The sequence below is a fragment of the Arctopsyche grandis genome, chromosome 13 (assembly GCF_051622035.1).
Source record: "Arctopsyche grandis isolate Sample6627 chromosome 13, ASM5162203v2, whole genome shotgun sequence".
NCBI classification, from domain to species: Eukaryota; Metazoa; Arthropoda; class Insecta; order Trichoptera; family Hydropsychidae; genus Arctopsyche; species Arctopsyche grandis.
The window spans coordinates 328,809-348,860 of record NC_135367.1 but is presented as its reverse complement, the minus strand read 5'-3'; the positions used below and the strand labels follow the sequence as shown (position 1 = coordinate 348,860).

General features: G+C 35.3%; 5 protein-coding genes across 8 annotated transcripts in view; all 5 read right to left on the bottom strand.

Moving 5' to 3' along the window:
* stum (mechanosensory transduction mediator stumble) overlaps nucleotides 1-7,410 on the bottom strand; it is a 75,424-nt gene extending 68,014 nt beyond the window's left edge. Inside the window, exon 1 of the mRNA XM_077444564.1 lies at nucleotides 7,335-7,410. The gene's annotated coding sequence lies outside the window, so the exon portion shown is untranslated. The remainder of the gene's footprint in view (nucleotides 1-7,334) is intronic.
* Nucleotides 1,371-2,788, bottom strand: Fdx1 (Adrenodoxin-like protein 1, mitochondrial Ferredoxin 1). The gene is made up of 5 exons (XM_077444464.1): nucleotides 2,576-2,788; nucleotides 2,451-2,502; nucleotides 2,269-2,375; nucleotides 2,052-2,192; nucleotides 1,371-1,986 (listed from the first exon to the last, which is right to left on the bottom strand). Exons 1-5 carry the CDS (start codon nucleotides 2,691-2,693, stop codon nucleotides 1,883-1,885), a joined length of 522 nt encoding a protein of 173 aa, XP_077300590.1. The 5' UTR covers nucleotides 2,694-2,788; the 3' UTR covers nucleotides 1,371-1,882.
* A 2,263-nt stretch (nucleotides 7,411-9,673) lies between the features above and the next one.
* Nucleotides 9,674-11,106, bottom strand: LOC143920802 (uncharacterized). The gene is made up of 2 exons (XM_077443767.1): nucleotides 10,422-11,106; nucleotides 9,674-10,391 (listed from the first exon to the last, which is right to left on the bottom strand). The coding sequence occupies exons 1-2, from the start codon at nucleotides 11,104-11,106 to the stop codon at nucleotides 9,697-9,699; spliced, it is 1,380 nt and encodes a 459-aa protein (XP_077299893.1). The 3' UTR covers nucleotides 9,674-9,696.
* Dcps (Decapping enzyme, scavenger) lies at nucleotides 10,937-13,566 on the bottom strand. Of its 4 annotated transcripts, none has more exons than XM_077443768.1 (6): nucleotides 13,391-13,566; nucleotides 12,853-13,191; nucleotides 12,086-12,231; nucleotides 11,763-11,990; nucleotides 11,566-11,683; nucleotides 10,937-11,489 (listed from the first exon to the last, which is right to left on the bottom strand). In XM_077443768.1, the coding sequence occupies exons 2-6, from the start codon at nucleotides 13,166-13,168 to the stop codon at nucleotides 11,317-11,319; spliced, it is 981 nt and encodes a 326-aa protein (XP_077299894.1). In that variant the 5' UTR covers nucleotides 13,169-13,191; nucleotides 13,391-13,566; the 3' UTR covers nucleotides 10,937-11,316. The 4 variants fall into 4 exon arrangements, with proteins under 4 accessions (XP_077299894.1, XP_077299896.1, XP_077299895.1 ...); XM_077443770.1 differs by having other exon boundaries at nucleotides 13,480-13,556; XM_077443769.1 differs by having other exon boundaries at nucleotides 13,376-13,550.
* On the bottom strand, nucleotides 13,188-18,067 carry LOC143921315 (uncharacterized). The gene is made up of 3 exons (XM_077444563.1): nucleotides 17,820-18,067; nucleotides 17,379-17,741; nucleotides 13,188-13,191 (listed from the first exon to the last, which is right to left on the bottom strand). Exons 1-3 carry the CDS (start codon nucleotides 18,065-18,067, stop codon nucleotides 13,188-13,190), a joined length of 615 nt encoding a protein of 204 aa, XP_077300689.1.
* Between the last annotated feature and the right edge of the window lie 1,985 nt (nucleotides 18,068-20,052).

The following is a 20,052-nucleotide window of genomic DNA, read 5'->3' as shown; positions in this document are numbered from 1 at the left end:
CGCTTACAAACAAGCATCTCAATCTTCATACGCGGTTGAGATTCGCGAAGAGCTACGTCTGGACAGTATTACTACACGGATGTGAGACGTGGACTCTGAAAACCAAGATGATCAGCCGCATTGAAGCTTTTGAGATGTGGGTCTATAGGCGTAAGCTGAAGATTGCGTGGACCAAAAAGATATCAAACGAAGCTGTCCTCGGCATGATGGGGAGAGGCAGGGAACTTGTTTCTGTCATCAAGCGGAGAAAGATGGAGTACCTCGGACACATGATACGGGGTCCAAAATACGAATTTCTCCGTTTGATAACCATGGGGAAAATAGAAGGAAAAAAATGGATTGGCAGGAAAAAGTTATCTTGGCTTAGAAACATGCGCATGTGGACCGATATGAGCGCCGAAGAGCTGTTCCGAGCCGCTGAAGACCGATGCGGATATATTCAAATAATCGAAGAGGTGGTCGCCAACGTCCGGATGCGGACAAGGCATTAACAAGAAGAAGAATGTTGGGCCCGTTGATTTCAACGGGTGGTTTCGAAAAGGAATTCAAACTCGAATAAAAATAAAGTTAAAGATATCGAATCGACTGGCTTAGGAAAGAAATTGATGCACGAATTAGAAATTACGAAGTGATTACGAATTACGTTTTGTGCATCGCCGACGCCCCGACGCCTTTGCCCCCAGCGCCCCCGATGCCTCCGGCACCCCAGGGCCTTCGCTTCCGGCGCCCCCCGCGCCGCCGACGCCCCCGATGCCTTCGGCACTGGACTCAGTTCAATTGCTATTAAATTTTAAGTTAAAGAAAAATGTAACACAATGGTTCATTATTAATGACAAAATACATATGTATGTATGATAAAATAATTGGAAATAAGCATGTTTTAGAAATCTAGACCTTTCTGCATTACGACGGAAAAACATACATGCATACATACGATGTATAAAGATACTCATTTCAGTATTTTGGTGTAAATTTCGTTTTCATATTACAAACTACACACTGAATTTTTAGATACGAATATAAGGTATTGTTGCCCAACCCATGTTCACTTCCACAACCAATTTACTTAATAGCCTATGAAAAAATCGGCTAAATCATGTGATAAAGAAATGAGCCAAGCCCCTCTACATATAGTGCAACACCCCCGTAAATATCGACGCTACCTTGAATAATAAACATATTACTAAATCAATATATAACCTATACGTTCAATTATATGTATGTAATTGCATTTATAAGAAAGTGTGTACGTCATACAATATGGAAATACATATGTAGAGTTATCGCATATTAATTACTAGCTGTTTTGATAAAATCAAACAATAATTGACGAAATGCATTAAATACAAATGAAACTGGTACATTTTTTTATAAAACAATTTTATTCTACATTACATTTACATAATATAATATAATATAATCTAAAAATATTTACATGATTATAGTGTAACAAACAAAAATTTAATGACAGCGTAACAAGATAAAGTTATAATAACAAAATGCTCACATTTAAAAGAATAAATACATACATATATGTATGTACATATGCTATCTAATGTTTAAGAATGCATGTAGATTTGTATCAAAATGGAAGCAAAAGAAATGTTAATTAAAAATATAACTAACACATAAACTAAAACAACAAAAATATGCATTTTTGTCTCACAAATACACACTATGTAGTAATAAAAAATAAAAATGGCGAATTTTCTATCCTCGAAAAGTATTGACAAATGTACTAAATATTATATACGTATGCATGTATTATATGTAAAGATATTTACAATCATTAGTCAATAATACAGTTCCAATACATATGTACTTTTTTCTATACATTTAAAACTTATTGTTTTGTAAACAGGACTATAATACATTTAGTGAATCAGTGAGGTGTTGGCTTATGCCCATCCACATAGAAATTCCTTGTCACCGGTGGTAGTTGCACTTCTAATCCTTCAAGTTCTTTGGTTAGACTCACTTGACAACCTAAAATAATCAAGTGAAAATTAATCTTGTCGAAAAAAGTAGAGCAAAAGTGAAAAAAACAATACCTAAACGAGAATTTTCTTTTAAGAAAGGTGCCATATCTAACAGATCGTCCTCTTTTTCAGTAGCTTCAGGTAAAATATCTAAATGCTTACTACAAACATATACATGACAAGTAGTACATGCTAGCGATGCTTCACACGCTCCTAAATATAAAGTAACAAAAACAATAATTACGGTCCATTTTTACGGACAGTAAATTTTTATAAACACCTTCCATACCTTCCATGTTTACACCGTATCTGTGAGCCAGATACAATAAATTATCGCCGACTTTTCCTTTGATATTAGTTTTGTTTCCATCTTTATCTACATATATAACATTTACTCTGAAATAAAAATATCAATTCAGAATTCTATAAATACAATCTACAAAACTATTCAAAAGTTAAAATGAACCTTACACTTCATCTTCAGACTTTGGGTCTTGCCATTCATATTCACCATGCCTAAATACTGTACAATTGATATTAATTAGATAAATAATAAATTAATTAAATTCAAATTATAGCTCGTATCAAATACTTACCACACGATGTTGAAATTTTTTTAGGCAATAAACTGTTTTTCTCACAAAGAATATTATTTAACTTATAAAAGCATTTTTGAAGTCTACTTTTTAAAATAAATTGTATTATTGTATTCATATTTTATTAAAATTACAAATTGCACTACTCTCTAAGCTAAGGGCTTCACGTCCGATGTCAAGTGTTAAACTTGTTTGACATTTCATTTGAAGGTTACATTTTTTGGTCCTAGCCTTTCTGACTACGACCAGAAATATATATAATTAGGCAGGCGATAATTATTATTGCACTTTAGCTTAAATCACATTCACTTTCATTCAATAATAATACTAGCACTAATTAAAAATATATCGCACGTAAAATAAAGTATTCCACCACGATAACACATGAGAGAAAATTATTATCACCTGTAGTGATTTATTTGCACTTTAAAGGTCTGTTCATACTTAACAGCACTGCACGACTCCGTTTCAAATACGTCATTTTATTACATTTCTATTCATATCTACCTATACGTCGCGGTCACGTCACGTTCACTGCACCTTGGCCGAGTGCAAGGCAAAATCAGCTTACTTATACATTACAGGCCATGACGATACGGCGCAATATTGCTTACGTCGTATTGTCGAGTACTTGCAATATGAATGCATACACGTGCATTCGTAGCTACGCGTCAGAATACAAGTCAACAAAAATGTTTCGACGTTTATCGAACGAAAAATTATGAATAATCGCGCTGTTGTTGAAAGAAGAAGCTCAAGAAGGCAATAAAAAAGCACGGAGGCGTTTTGATGTGCATCCCATGTTAAAAAATAGAAAAACCGAATGAGAGTTTTGGACACTGTATAAGGAGCTTGTGGATGATGGACAAATTTTTTTTAAATATTTGCGTCAAAACCATGTCGAAAGATTGAACAGCTGTCAACTGTAATTATTGATAATTGGTCCAAAACAGCAAAGCGGTAGACTCATGGCACGTAATTCGCGTGTATATTCCCACGATGGCCAAAAAACGGATACGAACGTTGACGGATGCTGTTGTAAGGTATGAACAGGAAATATCGGGTACTGCTGTAAGCCTGCCGTGGCATAAACGTGACGGTTGGTATGAATATACCCATACAAAATGTACGAAAGAATACTTTTCGTACGGCCGGATACCTGCTGAAGTCGGCACGTGCTGACTAGGTATGAACTAGGACCTTAAACGGATATTTTGGAGGTTCGGTGATTACGTCCCAAATGTGAATCGCTACCAGGATGACCACCGCTACGAAAATCATGCGCAAATCTCGTAAAAAAAAAGCATTTGATGAGCAATATTTGGGCAGTTTTCTGTGCGAGCGATTTTCGTAGCGGCGGTTATCCTGGTAGCATTTTTGACTGTAAAATGACGAAATCCCTCAGAATTTTTGCTACTGGCAATAAAGTAAATTTGCGACTATAACCTCATTTTGTATCTGTCAAACTATATAATTTACATAATTAATGTACATAATTTATTAATTATCAAAAACGCTTCTAAGTTAGAATATAATCAATCAATCTGCTTGAGTTTACCGACAGTTATAATTCAGAAAATGGTAGATTTTTATATACCTATGTACTTAATGTGTGTATTAATGGTGAAACCATAGTAGGAAATACTACAGACGTTGAGAATTTATAATGTAAGAAGGCACCAATTTAATCACAACTTACCAGGACAGACACCCAAAAAACCAGTACAAATGGTCACCTTATTTTTGTTTTTGCGTTTCAGGGCTTTTTACGTTTTTTCCGTAACTTTTCGATGTATTGAACTGGATTCCAGTTCAATATCTTAAAATTTCAGCTTAAGACTAAGTAACTAGTTGCCTCCTGTGCTAGTGCTTTCCTTAGTGCTAGTTTACTCCTGTTCAATGTGTTTAGGTGAACATTTTTTACTTTTATTCTTCGTGTACCACCCCAAATTTAATAAGGTTTAGGCTAAAATCTACCAACAAGAAGTAAAAAATTACCTTAAATAATTAGATATCGTCTAATTTATTAGAGTAAATTTTGACCAGTGCAATTGTTAATTATTTCTTCTTCACATGTTTACGTCCGAAAACCACAATCACTGAAATTGCATTGTAACCATTTCTGATGATTTCTTTGTTGACATTTTCAAATTCTTTTAAATTTATCATTGATTAGCATTTTTCGGTTCATGTTTGAAATAAAGGTGGTATAAATTTTGTATACATTAGGCAATTCTTGTTCGTTTTCAATGTTTTTATTTTATTAAAAAAATAAAACACATATTCTTAATTAAAAAAGTCATGGATAATCTGCAACCGATTAATCGATAGTACACTGTAGTTACTTTTGCAATATTTTAAGTGTGCAGTAATTTATTAATTAACTTAAACATCTGCATTTACACTTCTTCCAAAGCATGACGTAATTTATATCCTCTTTCCATTTCCAAAGTATCACGTTCCTTTTTGTGTTTTTTCAATTTTCTTTTGTAACATACATTAAAAATGACAACAATAATTGTAAGATAACTGAAACAAATTGAATTTTTTATGTAAACTTTAATTATACTGTACGAAATGTAACAGTATACATATGTATGTATGTACAAATTAATGTTTGGTTGTCCATTAGGCGAAATTACATATTTGATATATGTACTATTTCATGGTACACTACAAACATATACAAATACATAAATAATAAAAATGTATATATGTACATACATATGTATATTAATAATACCAAGTAAATTATAACTCACACAAGTAGAGCAAGTAGAAAGTACCAATGACCAATGTACAATTTTTTATCAAATACAATAATTATTATTGCAATTGTGAGGTATAAAAATATTGCAATGAGTGTACAATATAAACAGTTCGATTTCTTTTTTGCCTCCATTGTATTGCAAAGTATGTCGTAAGATTTAATTTTGTACTCCATAACCTTCAATTCCTTATAAGTAATTTTGTTTTTTGACTGGAAATAATAGCAAACAGGTTTGTAAATATGTACATACATACATACTTATGTATATTGGTAGTGTGCCGTCCATATGCATGCATATTGTACATATGTATGTATAATAGAACTCGAACCGAACCAACATTTTCAACGTTAGATTCGTTTCGTTCGAGTATTGGAAACACCGTCACACAATTAAGAATCCGTTCGTACATATGTACATACATTATGATATCATCTACAGCCACTCACCATTCACTGCTGGATGAAGGCCTCTCCAACCCGCTTCCACTAGTCTCTGTTTTGCGCAACTCTCATCCATCTCACCCCACACATTTTCCTCATTTCATCTACCCATCTTCCTTTTACCCTTTTGCATTCTCTTAGATTATGATACATGTATGTACATACATATGTATGTACGTGTATGTAAATACGTACATAGTATGTGAATTTTATTTTATTTTAATTGACCGCACCATATGACATGAATAAAATTACATTTTAAATGTTAATAGCTCATGCGCATAGTAGCTACGGCGCTGCATGCAGCACCCCCAAAAAATTACGAAAAAGTTGCATTTGAATATAAATATAAATATATTTGAATACAAACCTGTGAATATAATAAAAAAAAATGATAATAAAGAGTTTTTTACTACATGCATACATATATGTAGTGTTGGAATTGAACGAAAGGCTGATGTATGGGCTATGGCTGAGAAAGAGTATGTTACGACCGATTGTAGGGAGGGGATGGAAAGTGGCAGAGGGCGCGAAAGCGACCGCTATTTTACAGTTAGTAGAAGTTAACCTTCCACTGGGGGCGGTTGGTCGCTAAACCACCGCGTGGTGTCGTTTTAATAAACAACATGACTGAAAACGCACGTGTTTGATCTTCATCTCCACCGCCATATTCCCACCGTGGTCCTGAACAGCGTCATCTGTTCAGGAATTCCACCCACATATATATAATCACTTTTTTTATTATTGTAACGTATACTAAACAGCCGCCGAGTAATTGCGATCGAATTAGGCCGGGTAGCGTCCTGAGAGACCGTGTGACCGGGGTAAGTGGTTTTAAGGATTAGCGACAAGCTAAGTGCATGAAACAATGATTGCACTTCTCATACCGTGGGAATACATATCCGAATACTTGACTATACAGTAGGTAAACAGATTAGACGTCCTGAGAGATCTACCCCTTATAAGGCGGTACTTAGGCGATATCAGGTCATTCCGGACGGAGCACTGGCAATGCGTGTATCTCCTGAATCATCAATAAATGCTGTGAAACGACTGTTGGCCTTTTACTTGGATCCTCCACCCACCCCTACGCAACATTATTATATTCACAGGTTGTAAATGCAGTTTTTACGTAATTTTTCTGGGGGTGATGTAGCCATGGGGTGGCTCCTATGCAAGAGCCACCCCATGGCTGCTTTTAAAGATAACTACATATATTTCACTAACTAATCAATTTGTGTAAAATCATGTGATTTATTCCTATAAACAAAAGCTGTTTTTTTAAATAATAATTACACATGTACATACATACATATAATGAAACTTTTAACACTAGGTTGTATAAAGAATTAGAAGAAAAAAAACCACTTTTCACTGTGATTTAGTATAATACATAATTTTTAATCAAATACGTGCATACATTCGATTCGACTAGTGACACACGGGGTATTAAAATAAACGATTATAAATCTTTATTTAATTTAAATGGACAAAATAAATCATCCATTTAAATATTTGAGACGCTTTGTTAAAAAATTGATTGCATACCGAATATGATCCCATGATGAGTAATGCTCGATAACGAAATAAACAACCATTACCATCGGAGCCACACTACACTACTACATATGTATGTACTAACAAATAGCTGATAAATGCATATCCTCAACGATTATGTTCAACGATTCTCAACCTTGGCTCTCCCCTAGACCCCTCTCAACTTACCACACAAAAAATTAACTTTTCACACTGGCAAATGTTTTTTCTGTGAAATAACATTATAAAAGTGCTAAAATAAGAATTTTATAATTGAAAATGCATATGTAGCTAGCATATCGAATAGCAATAATATGTATTAAATACATGGTATGAAAATGGTCGTAGTCGGTGTCAGTACATCAACACCCAGTCAGCACATCACCCAGCCAGCCTAGTTTTTTTGCATACGTTAACAATAATTGTTTCATATGATCCTATATACCTACATATGTACATGTATAATATTATATTCTTTGCTGTTAAGGATGAGAGGCAAGCCTCTCTCCTTCAAGCTGATATTAACGCTGTTTTAGAGTTCAGTTCCAGTTTAGGGCTTGAACTGAATACTAGTAAATGTGCCATTATGAGTTATGGACGTGCGAATTCGCTCTATTGTCACGGATATTCCATTGGATCCGTATTGTTGAAGCGCGTGGAATCAATGGTCGACTTGGGTATCACTTTTGATCCTCAATTCACCTTTCACAACCACATCAAGACAATCGCTGACGTTTCCTTTCGTCGACTTGGATTTGTCTTGAGATATGCTAGATTATTCTCCAACCCCTTGTCTTCTCGCTTGCTTTTCAACTCGCTTGTTAGAAGTAAGCTAGAGTATAATGCAATTGTGTGGAATCCGCATGAAGCAAACTACTCTCTTATTATAGAAAAAGTGCAAAAAGCATTTCTTCGTTTTCTTTATAAGAAAGAGTATGGGTATTACCCATATCTCTATCCTACTCCTTTTCTTTTGGGCATGCTTGGGTATAATTCCCTTGAACTTCGGAGAAACTTCTCGTTGATTCGTTTCGTTCTCCAGCTATTGCGTGGTAATACGTCATGCCCGTTTTTGCCGGAACAGTTGGGACTTTATGTCCCTAATAATTATGTGCGTGGTAGACATCATCATTTGATGGTTGTACCTGCTGCTCGCACAGTTCTTTTTCGAATGGCTCCTATTCCAAGAGCTATTCGACTTCTCAATGAAATCGTTGCTGCTGTCCCAGAATGTGATATTTTCCACCTTGGGGAGCGTAGATTATCGGATATTATCTTAACATATTTATCTGGTAACCTGCGCTCATCATTAATTTCTTAATTTGAATGTGATGAATGAGTGGAATCTAAATCTACTCTCTTCCATTTGGGCCTCGCTGTGATTTTATTTTTTATTCATATTTTGTTTTATTTTATTTTACTTTTTCTTTCTCCTTTGTACATTTTTATATACTATTTTAATTTTGTTCAGTGTAAACAAAGAATGGGATTTATCGATTTTATTTATAATTTTTACACTTTTGTTATTTTTTTTTCTCTCTGAATGATGTATTATTTTACTTTTGTTACTTTTTTTTTATTATTTTATTTTACCATGTTTTCTGCTTTTGCTTTTTTCCTTTATTTACAGTTTGCTTGTTTTTATATATTTTTCAAATGTAGGCCATTGTGGCGCATTAGGTTCTTCCTGTAATGCCACAATGGTCCAAAACTATTAAATAAATAAATAAATTAGTGTTATTCGTTCAGATATTCCCAGTGTTTAAATTGTAAACACAAAATCTTTGTGAATATTTTATTAATATCAGAAAGATTTTCAGAGACACTACGGCACAGGAATGTATGAAACGTACATATTCAATTTATTATCGTTATCAACTGTTGATTTTTTATTTTAAACTGATATTATTATTATTGTTGCCGATAAGGGTACAAATATGTACCTACACATACCTATGTGCAACATACAGTACAAATAATTGCACTGCTCAAATAATTCTGATGATTCAAATATTTTATAATGTAATACAACAAAAATATAATACATCCCATACTATTCTGAAACGAAACGAACTAGATATACATACATATGTAGTTAACTTTATGAATTATGAAATTGTGTTATAATTTACAATTTCGATAATTGACAGATCTTTGCTTGTCTACAATAAACCTTCTAATGCTATTTCTAGACTTGGCGGATTGTATTGATGATCCATTAAATCAAAGTTTCATAATTCATATTTTGTTTAAATTTATTCATGACTATTTACGTCAATAAAAGTCTTGTCTGCCGTGTATTGAGAAAATATACACGATAGGTTAATGGAATTAAAACAACTGTTAATGTGATACATATATCTATTTATTCTGTTTAAATCTTTAAATAAGATACAAAAAAGTCATTTGTGTTCCTAAAGCTATGAGGAATGTAACACGACATTTCAGATAGATGTTTGCTGCCTTCTAAAAACATATCTTTAGAAATATCAAACGACTGAACTAGAGAATCGTTGGACCAATTCTTGACCATCTCTGAATTGTCATCAATTTTATATAACAATTTACTAGTTAATACTCGGTCAAGTTTAATCTCATTTTGATTATCACCTTCGACATACGACTTTGTCTTTAATATATCGAGATTCCTGTCCATAATCCAAACGAGGATACATTTGATACTGTCGCTTGTCATTTTACACTCGAACATGATTTTACAAGTTGATGTCATAGAATCGATAACCGTATTTTTTATAGCATATTTAATGAGGCATATAAAATTGCTCAAAGCTACATTGGCGGTTTCGGGTTGAGCAACTCGGTGAAAGAAACGAAATACTCGAGTTGATTTATTTTCGCTATCGATATTTTCAACAAACTTCACACAAGAATCCCAAAATTGAAAACAAGTAGAGTCGTGTAACTTTACTCCTAACCAAGAGAAACATCTCTCACAATGAACTATGTTCCTTTTTTTATTGAAATCAACTAGGGACTGCTTTATATTGAAGGCATTTACTAAAAAATAATAAAGTCCGTAATAAACATCAGTTTCAGAAGGAGCGAGTGCTGAATTTTTTTTCTCAGAATTGTCATTACTTTCACCACTCTCATTTCCATGATCATGTTTATGACAAAACCATTCGGACATATCTAGATTGTCAGAAGGCAATTCTAAAATTCTATTGAACGACAGCGCCGCCGCCGCATCATCACATTCGTTATTTTTAATTTTAAACATATCATTCGAGCAATTTGAACATTGTAGTTTAACTTTAACAGATTTTTTTAAGAAAATAGATAATTTTTCAACTAGACAAAAATTTCTATCACCGTCGTCAACAGGAACATTACTTGTACTATCATTAAAAACTTCATTGAAAAATGTACCGGAAGAATTTGGCCCGATTGGTTCGGTTAAAATTCTGAACGATATAAAATTGTCTTCTATTTTCAACGAAGAGAGAGAACTAGGTATCAATTTGCAGTGGGATGTAATATTAATAAATTTGGAATACGAATAAGACTCTTCTTCACTATCTGAATAGCTTTCATAACTAGAACTGGAGTCGGTTCTCATGCTCCTTCGTCGCTTTGGCAAACTTTTTTTCTTTGTCGTTTGGTAGTCGGTATAATTCACTATAATATAATTGGGACGAACGCTCACTTTCAAGTGATACTTTTCTGCGAATCCTGGATTCGTTATAATTACGACATTACAAGAGCACAAACGAGGACGCATCTCAATCACCACATTTTGTATAACGTCCATTTTGATTTTCATCAACGACAGAGTTTTCATCACCCACTCACTGTATATAATAAAAAATAGGTCGTTTTCTTCGCTACTTATTAAAAGATCAAATAAATAATTATCGAGTGTAAATATATCTTTGTGGTCCTACGTTAAAAATATCACAAACCGTGTAATTTGTACAAATTATTTAAAAATTTGTAAATATGTAAATGAAAACGTATTGCGAACAATTTAATATTATTCCTTGGCTAAAACGTGATCGGCTACAATGCCAGCGTCTTTATAAACAGTAAATAGGGCATCTGTTTCCCTAACAGTGAAAGGTAGGCTGGCGCGTTGATAGTAATCACTTATAAGTTCGATGTTGTCGATTACAGTGTCTAACAAGTGTGCCTTTTCGGTGAAGATACCTAAAAAAATATTCTAGTGATAAAATAAAATACAAATTGACGTTGTTCAAACGATATTGAATCATATTATGTATACCTGGAGCTTCGTGGTGAAGATATGTTACGTGAACATGTAAATGATAGAACGATGGTTGGTAATGAAAGTACATGCGTAAATGTTCTCGCTTGAAACCGAACTTTTGTTTTACTATTTCCTAAAGAAAATAAAAAAAATGTAGTGTTATTCATATCATTAGGATAATTGTAATTGTTAACGGTTATCAACATGCTTACGATAGATTTATCTCGTATATGATACAGTAGTGGTAAATCTTTGTTTGTAAGATCACGAATGGAAAGTATTCCTCGTTTCAACGGAAATGCCAACAGGTGAAAGTTGTTCTGATCTATTCCATCCCAGTGCAAGTCGGGCAGCAAGATAATTCCTCGCTCGTCTTCATCCTTATCGCGATGCAAAATTCGATCGGCTTCTTTTTCACCAGAAAAAATATTATAGAGCCACTGAAAATAATACAACACACACACACATACATAAGTATTTGCTTTATAAATGTATTTTATTCATCGAATTAACATACGTATATATGTAAGTATACCTGGAGGTTAAATTGGTCTTTTTTTAAATGTGGCAATGTGATTTCTAGATAAATTTGTGGCGTTTCAAGAACCATGTAAGAATTATGCTGTCTGTATTTGTCAATGTGTTTTTGGGTACAGGGACTCACGAGGGTAGCTTTCAGACCTGAAAATGTTATTTAATGTCAATTCACAGAAAATTAAAAAAATATACATATAAGATCTAATAATACGTCTCGCGCTAATTATGAAAATATTTATTATAACCTAATTTTAAATGGCAAAAATATGTATTTTCATTTGTATGTTTAATATATACATAGTACATATATGTATGTACCTACGTATAAATAGTATCACACGTTGAACCCTAATTATTCAAATTCCTACGGTGTTGTTGTTAACACCAAATGATTGAATTAGTAAAATTTAAATGGACATGGGCCTACATACTATATTATGATGGATCAGTTCTTATAGGGTAATTGTAATAATACATACACCGTGCATACTAAGATCTATAACAATAAGCTGCGCGGGGGTTAAAAAGGCTTGGGTAAAACGACACATCTACATATGTACTTTGAATACTTTTAATGACAAACAAAGATACACGAGTGGAAGAAGAAAACTCGAAATATATATTTTCAATTGAACTATGTATGTATGCGCGACTCTGAAAGTGGTTTACATTGTCTAAAAAGCATTAATTTCACTGTGGTATTTATTATACGTATTATATCTCTGGAATAATACATTGGGGAAAAGTAATGAGGTAGGTAATTACCGTCGGCAGGCCCTTTGGGAAATAGGACGTATCTGGAGTAAATGTCATTTTGAAAAATTTGATCGCAGGTGAGGTCCGATCCAGTGTAACGGCCGGCGAGCAAATCCGCTGGCGAAAACTCTTTACGTTCGAGGAGCAACAGAGACTTTTGGCCGCGAATTTCGCCTTCCAGACACGCCACACGCCCGCTTTTCAGCACATCCTTGGGAACGAACAGACGAGGGCTAACTTCGACTTTCGGTTCGGTTTCGACTTCCTTTACACCGTTCGTCGAGCTTTCGTCGTGGGCCGGCGGCGGTTCCTTCGACTCGGACATACTAATGCGCGAGCTCTATTCACCTATGTAATACATATATTACAAATCTGTTGACACATGTTTGTTTCCAAGTATGATATGTAAGAAGAGTTCAAAGTAGATATGTAAGTGTAGGTACGGTAGGTGACGTCTTCACCACCGCGACCAAATCGAATACGTTCGAATGTTGACGTTAAAGTTGACAGCGAATAAGCGAATCAATTCGACCAGATATACAAGTACCTAGGTAGTAGGTAGTAGGTAGTAGGTAGTAGGTAGTAGAGCAGATACACTACGTAGAATCTAGATCTAGATCAGTAATCGATCCTAACCTCGCTGTCGCTCTCGTCTCGCTCCCGCCTTCGCTTTCGCTTTCGCCTTCACCCTGCTTTGGCTTCGAATCAAACACACGCTCGATTGGAGAGTTCACACACGTCCAAACACGACCATTGCAAATTGTATTTTATTTTATTACAATATATCTCAACGCTTTCTTTTAAAGCTACCCGTCGTGTCATTCGTACGGTTCTGATGATATGTTTATGGGGATCTAGTCTTGTTGTGAAGGTCTTCTTCACCACCAGTCCGCCATGTATTATAGACAGGTTCGTCTGTGTTCGGTATTAATACAGCTATATGTTGAATATGGTATTTATTTGGTAGTAACACGTATACACAAGTATGATTAATTGTTGGTAAAAGTATGTCGTTCAGAGGTCTCTGGATGTGGTAGAGTGTCGCTGGCTCGGCATTCGGCTATGTTCGGCTAGTCTCTGGATACGGTAGAGTGTCGCTGGCTCGGCATTCGGCTATGTTCAGCAAGTCTCTGGATACGGCAGTGTGTTGCTGGCTCGTTGTTCGGCTATGTTCGGCAAGTCGCTGGATATGGTATAGTGTCGCTGGCTCGTTGTTCGGCTATGTTCAGCAAGTCTCTGGATACGGCAGTGTGTTGCTGGCTCGTTGTTCGGCTATGTTCGGCAAGTCGCTGGATATTTATTTTATTTTATTTTATTTTAAAAAATCAATACCACAGAGACTTGACAGGTTGCCCCAAAGCGTCAATGTGATTTTAATACAAATAATAAAAATCATAAAAATTACAAAAAAAACACCATAAAAAAAATAATAAAAATCATAAATAAAAAAAAACATAAGAAAATAATAAAAATCATAAATAAAAAAAAAACATCATAAAAAAATAATAAAAATCAAGTAAAAAATATGTACACAAAATAAAAACAAAGAAATAAGATTGAAAAATTTATATCGTGCTATTTAGGATGTGTTCCACCAACTCAACATAACTGGCATCGAATAGGTCCAAGTAATGTGCCAGTAAGTTGAGGAGTCGAACAGCTCTCGAGAGGGGGGAGTTCATGAGCACGTTTGATTTAGCCCTAATTGGTAAAAATATATCATGTTTTCTTAAAACTCTACGATTTTCCGGGGCCCAGAATTTTAGTTTCTCCAGGATAGTGGGATTGTGAATCTCTCCTCTAAGTAATTTTACGAAATGTTTCCCAAGAAATAAATCTCTTCTCTTTGCCAGGGAGTTGAAACCCAAAGATCCCAAGACAAAGGCACTAGGGAACAGATATGGATAAAATCCAAATGTCTTCAGATATAAAAATCTAAGGAATTTCCTTTGGACTCGTTCCAACATTAGAGAGTAACGAAGTTGATAGGGAGACCATATAATGGAGCCAAACTCGAGCACACTGCGAACTAATGTACAATATAAGAGACGAATGGCAGTGAGCCCTAGTTCGGACGAATTACGGATTACGAATCCAAGGATTTTTGTTGCCCTATCACAGATATTCTCAATGTGAATGTTGAAACTCCAACTATTTTCGAAGACTATTCCCAGATCAGATATAAATAATTCTCTCTGAAGAAGAGAATCATGAAATTTATACGGATAATTAATAGGAGAACGAGAACGAGAGTAAGAAATGACCCGACACTTTAGGATATTGAAGGGAAGTTTATTAACATTAGCCCATTCATAAATAGAATTCAAATCCTCTTGCAAATAAAGAGCGTCAGGTAAATCAATTATTCTCTTATAGATTTTTAAGTCATCCGCATATAATAAAAATTTAGAATGGTGAATAGAAGATTGAATATCATTGATAAATATTAGGAATAATAAAGGGCCAAGATTTGATCCTTGGGGAATCCCAGAAGTGGCAACATACTCATAAGAAAAGCAACTCCCAAACTTAACGAATTGACGTCGATCCTGTAAATAAGAAATAAAAAGACCAACAAGATTATAAGTAAATCCAATAAAACTTAATTTACTAACCAAAATTTTATGATCAACTTTATCAAACGCCTTCTCAAAATCAGTATATATTACATCCATTTGATTATTACAATCCAAAGTGCTGGTTATGTCATTAGAGAAACATAACAAGTTGGTAATAGCTGATCTGGCCGGACGAAAGCCATGCTGCTGATCAATGAGCATACTTTGAAAGTGATTAAAAATGTATCTGTGTAATATTACCTCAAACATTTTGGCTGGCGCTGACAAGATAGTTATTGGTCTGTAGTTCCTTACACAAGATTTATCGTCCTTCTTATGAATAGGAGTTACTTTAGAGCATTTCCATAAATTGGGGAATGAAGAGTTCCTTAGAATTAAATTAAAAATGAATTTTAAAGGTTCTAAGAGACTAACCTCACATCCTTTTAGGATGTAATTAGGGATGGAGTCAGGACCGGAAGAATAAATATTTTTTAACTTTAGAAAGCCATATTTCAGATCGGAAGAGTCAAGATGATTAATCGCTAAAGTGGGGAAAGTAAATTCCGAGTCATTGGTAGGTTCCATGGAATCAGTAGGATTATTGAAAACTGATTTAAAAAAGTCGGCAAATCCATTAGCAATGTTTTGATCACCCTCTAACAATCCAGAATCATTGTACATAATGGTCGACTTTACACGATTTACACGTTTAGAATTGATGAAGTTCCAGAATTTCTTAGGGTTTTTAACTATGGAACTTTCACAATCAGCTACATAAACATTATATGCATTATTAATTAATTTCTTAATTTCCGTACGTAAAATACGGAAATTATTTAAGATAAGAGGATTGCTCGATTTCTTCCAGAGTTTATGTGTTTGATATTTACTTTTTAAGAGATTAATAATTTCTTTAGTAAACCAAGGCGGATAAATCCTTTTACTCGTCACTAATCCTTTCAACCGAAAACAATCATTAAAAATAGAATATATAATGTCATAGAAATTAGAGAGGGCCAAATTAACATCTTTGCACTCATAAACTCGCTCCCATTGACAATTACAAAGAATATCATTTAAATATTTGAAATCAACATTTGTAAATAACCATCCATTTAGGACAGAGGTATTAAGACAGTTATTTATTAAACGAAGTGAGGAATAAGTTATAGTTAATTTTAAATGAATATCAAGAGCAGGATGATAGCTGTCTTCAGGAACCAAGGAATCAACTGAATTTGAAATAATAATATTCTGACAATCTAAATTTGTTAATAGAAAATCCAACATGGAATTATTAAAATAGTTTCGAATAGTATTAATTTGTTTTAAGTTGAATAAAGATATAAAAAAATTAAGGTCATCAGGAAAACAGTTAGAAGAATTCAGATTAAAATCTCCAGATATAAAAATGCGACCATTACTTAAATGTGAATAATTAGATATAATTAAATCAAAAAATCGCTTATAAATATTTGGTGGAGATCTTGGTGGAAAATAAATAGTACATATGTATATAAAAAAAGGAATGTTAACAAATCTTAGTTTTAGCCATACACACTCATGAATGTCCTCAAGATGACTAAGTCTTTCAACCGAAATAATATTTGTATTTTTAAACTGCTAGAAGAACACCACCACCTCTGGCAGATCTATCATGGCGATATATATTGAAACTGCTGTCAAGTACTTCGGCATCATGTACAGATGAGTTTAGCCATGTTTCAGTAATAGCAAGGACGTCAATAGATCTAGAAGCGGCGTTGTTGTAGAATTCCTTGAGTTTTGTATTTAAACCCCGCTCATTTTGATAATAAAGTTTAATGTTACGGGTCACGGGTTTGGGCAATCGGTTTCGAAGAGATTTTTTTGAGAAATAACCATTCTCTTATGCCAGTACCCATAGGCCAAAATTCAGGATTGATAATTATATTAAAAGTTTCAGTATCTACACTAATTTTAAATGACGAGCACATGTCAGTTTTAGCAACCTGAGAAACGTTGATTCTTTTATTTTTAATTTTATTTAATATGAACTGTTTCACAGTATCACAAGTGCAGTTATTTGCCAAATTAAAAACGTGTACATTCTTCAATTTCGGAATAGTGGCCACCTGTAAAGTTTTATCAGGTGCTCCAGATCCACGAGTGTATGGCAGTCTCCCGGAAGAAGTCCCAGCGACCTGACTGAACGAATTTGAAGGATCTACAGTAGAAGCAGAAGCAGGAGCACAAGAGACAGGAACATAATCAGATGTTGAAGCAGAAGCTGATGTAAGTGTAGCTGAAGATGAAGATGGCAGAGGTGAAGCAGTAGAAGATAGCGCTGCGACCTGACTGTAAGATTTCGCAGGTTTTATAGGAGAAGGAGGAGAAGCAGAAACAGAAACAGTAGAAGCAGAAACAGTAGCACACCCAGGAGTAGATGCTGAAGCTAAAGCAGACGCGAGTGAAGTTGAAGCTGAATAAGGCGGAGGTGAAACGGTAGAGGATGCCGCTATAACGTCATACGGGCATCTGACAGGTGTTTGTTTATGTACTGTAGTATTGTTACATTCAGTTGACAGTGTGGAGAGTTCTCGTAATGTTACCTCGCCCGATTGCAGAGTTGTAGGTTCAACAAAAACAGCTGGAGCCAGAGCTGCTGGAAAGGGACGACACATCATCCTCTTTATTTCACCGACATCAGTGTGGATAGTCTGGAGGGACTCCACAGCGATTTTTAGCGAGGCCAGGTTATTAAAAGCGACGCGTGCGATGGATACTATATTTTTAATTTCGTCGCTGATGTATCGCACCCTGTCCTTGGTAAGGACATTGGCACCAGATCCTTTTTTTGAAAGGTCCGCGAGTATTCTCTGGCTTATAGTAACAATATCCTCCATGGTAGAATGAGAACGATTTAACACGTCCAGACACAACGATAGCACAGATATGGTATAGTGTCGCTGGCTCGTTGTTCGGCTATGTTCAGCAAGTCTCTGGATATGGTAGAGTGTCGCTGGCTCGTTGTTCGGCTATGTTCGGAAGGTCTCGGGATACGGCAGTGTGTTGCTGGCTCGTTCGGCTGGTTGATCTTCCAAGTCCGCGTAGTGAAGTGGTGGCTGGTCAGGAGCTGGATGTCGACTGGCGTTGTTTGGGTTGTACCTCCTTTTATAGTGTTTCTGGAATCACCTGATCGATGGAAGTGGTTGTTGATGCGTAAGCGAGGAATTTGCTTTTGTCGAGGGGTAGAATTTTCTGGAATGATTGATGGAAGTGGTTGTTGATGCGTAAGCGCATGTGGTTGTTGATGCGTAAGCGAGGAATTTGCTTTTGTCGAGGGGTAGAATTTTCTGGAATGATTGGCGCCGTTCCGCTCGATGTAGTTTAATGGTGGCGGCGTGTTTCGACCGTTTTGGTTCCACTCGACTGGTAGGGGCGTTCCGCTTGAGTTTAATATAATGGTTGCAGGTGTGCGTCGTCTGGGTTTCGGGAATGTATTCTGCGTCGCAGTAACTGTTTTGATGAATGTGACGAGATTCCCACATGTTTTTATTTATATTTATATATACATTATGGGGGCGTATGGTTTGAAACGATGTAATTGTTAATGTGGTGGGCGGGAAGTTAAGTACAACAGAATAATATGGCCGAGTTGGTCCCAACCCACAGGATGGTGGCCGAAACTCGACCATGGCGTAGAGCCGCCACAACATGTATATTTTATGCATACTTTTCGTCTCTGGATCACCAAATCTGGTGTAAATATTATCTCAAGATAACCCAATCTAGGAGGACGGATTTTGGAAGAATTAGTAGGCTCGGAATATGCATCGATACACGCTCACACTTTTGAACTTAAGGACTGTAGGAATATAGTACAACTTGTGCTATTCCGAATCAAAAAGGCAGAACTAATCGCCACTCGAGGACAACGTCCCTTTTGACTGTTCCAAAAGAAAGAGTTCATCGCTTGATTGTAAAACGAACGAAACCCAATAGTGTTGTCATCGTGCAACTGCAACATGTGTCCTAGAAGACAAAGAGTCTGCACGTGTCACACGTGTAAGGATACATTGTATTTGCAGTGACCGCATTCTTAAATGAACGACGTCCCGGCGCTGATGCCATCGCTATAAAACAAACGACGCCCTGAGCTGAGGTTAACACTCGGATAAAACACGTGTCCTGAAAACAGGTCAAAATACGGATAAAACACGTGTCCGACCGACAAATTTAATAAACTGCAGCGGCTCTACGTCATGGTTGAGTTTCGGTCACCATCCTGCGAGTTGGGACTAACTCGGCCGTGTTGCTCGCCACTGAACTACATACTTCTTTCCCATCCGTCATAATAAACAGTCTTGTGTACGAGTTACGACACTCCGTCGTTTACCGTCGTCCCTTACGCCCTCATAAAACTATCTCAACAAGTCCACTCCGTCCGTTCGTTCGATCCTCGTTTAACCGAAACGGATTTTCTAAATTTATCGTCTGCTTCAACGGAAATTTGTGTATACATATACGAACATGTTTTTTTGTATATATCCGTGTAATATCTTAAATATACGAGAAATATTGTGATCATTCATAGATTTTTTAACTATTAAATAGATACTTAAATAAAAATCCGTAATACCAAGCAGATGAGGAATCTATATATATA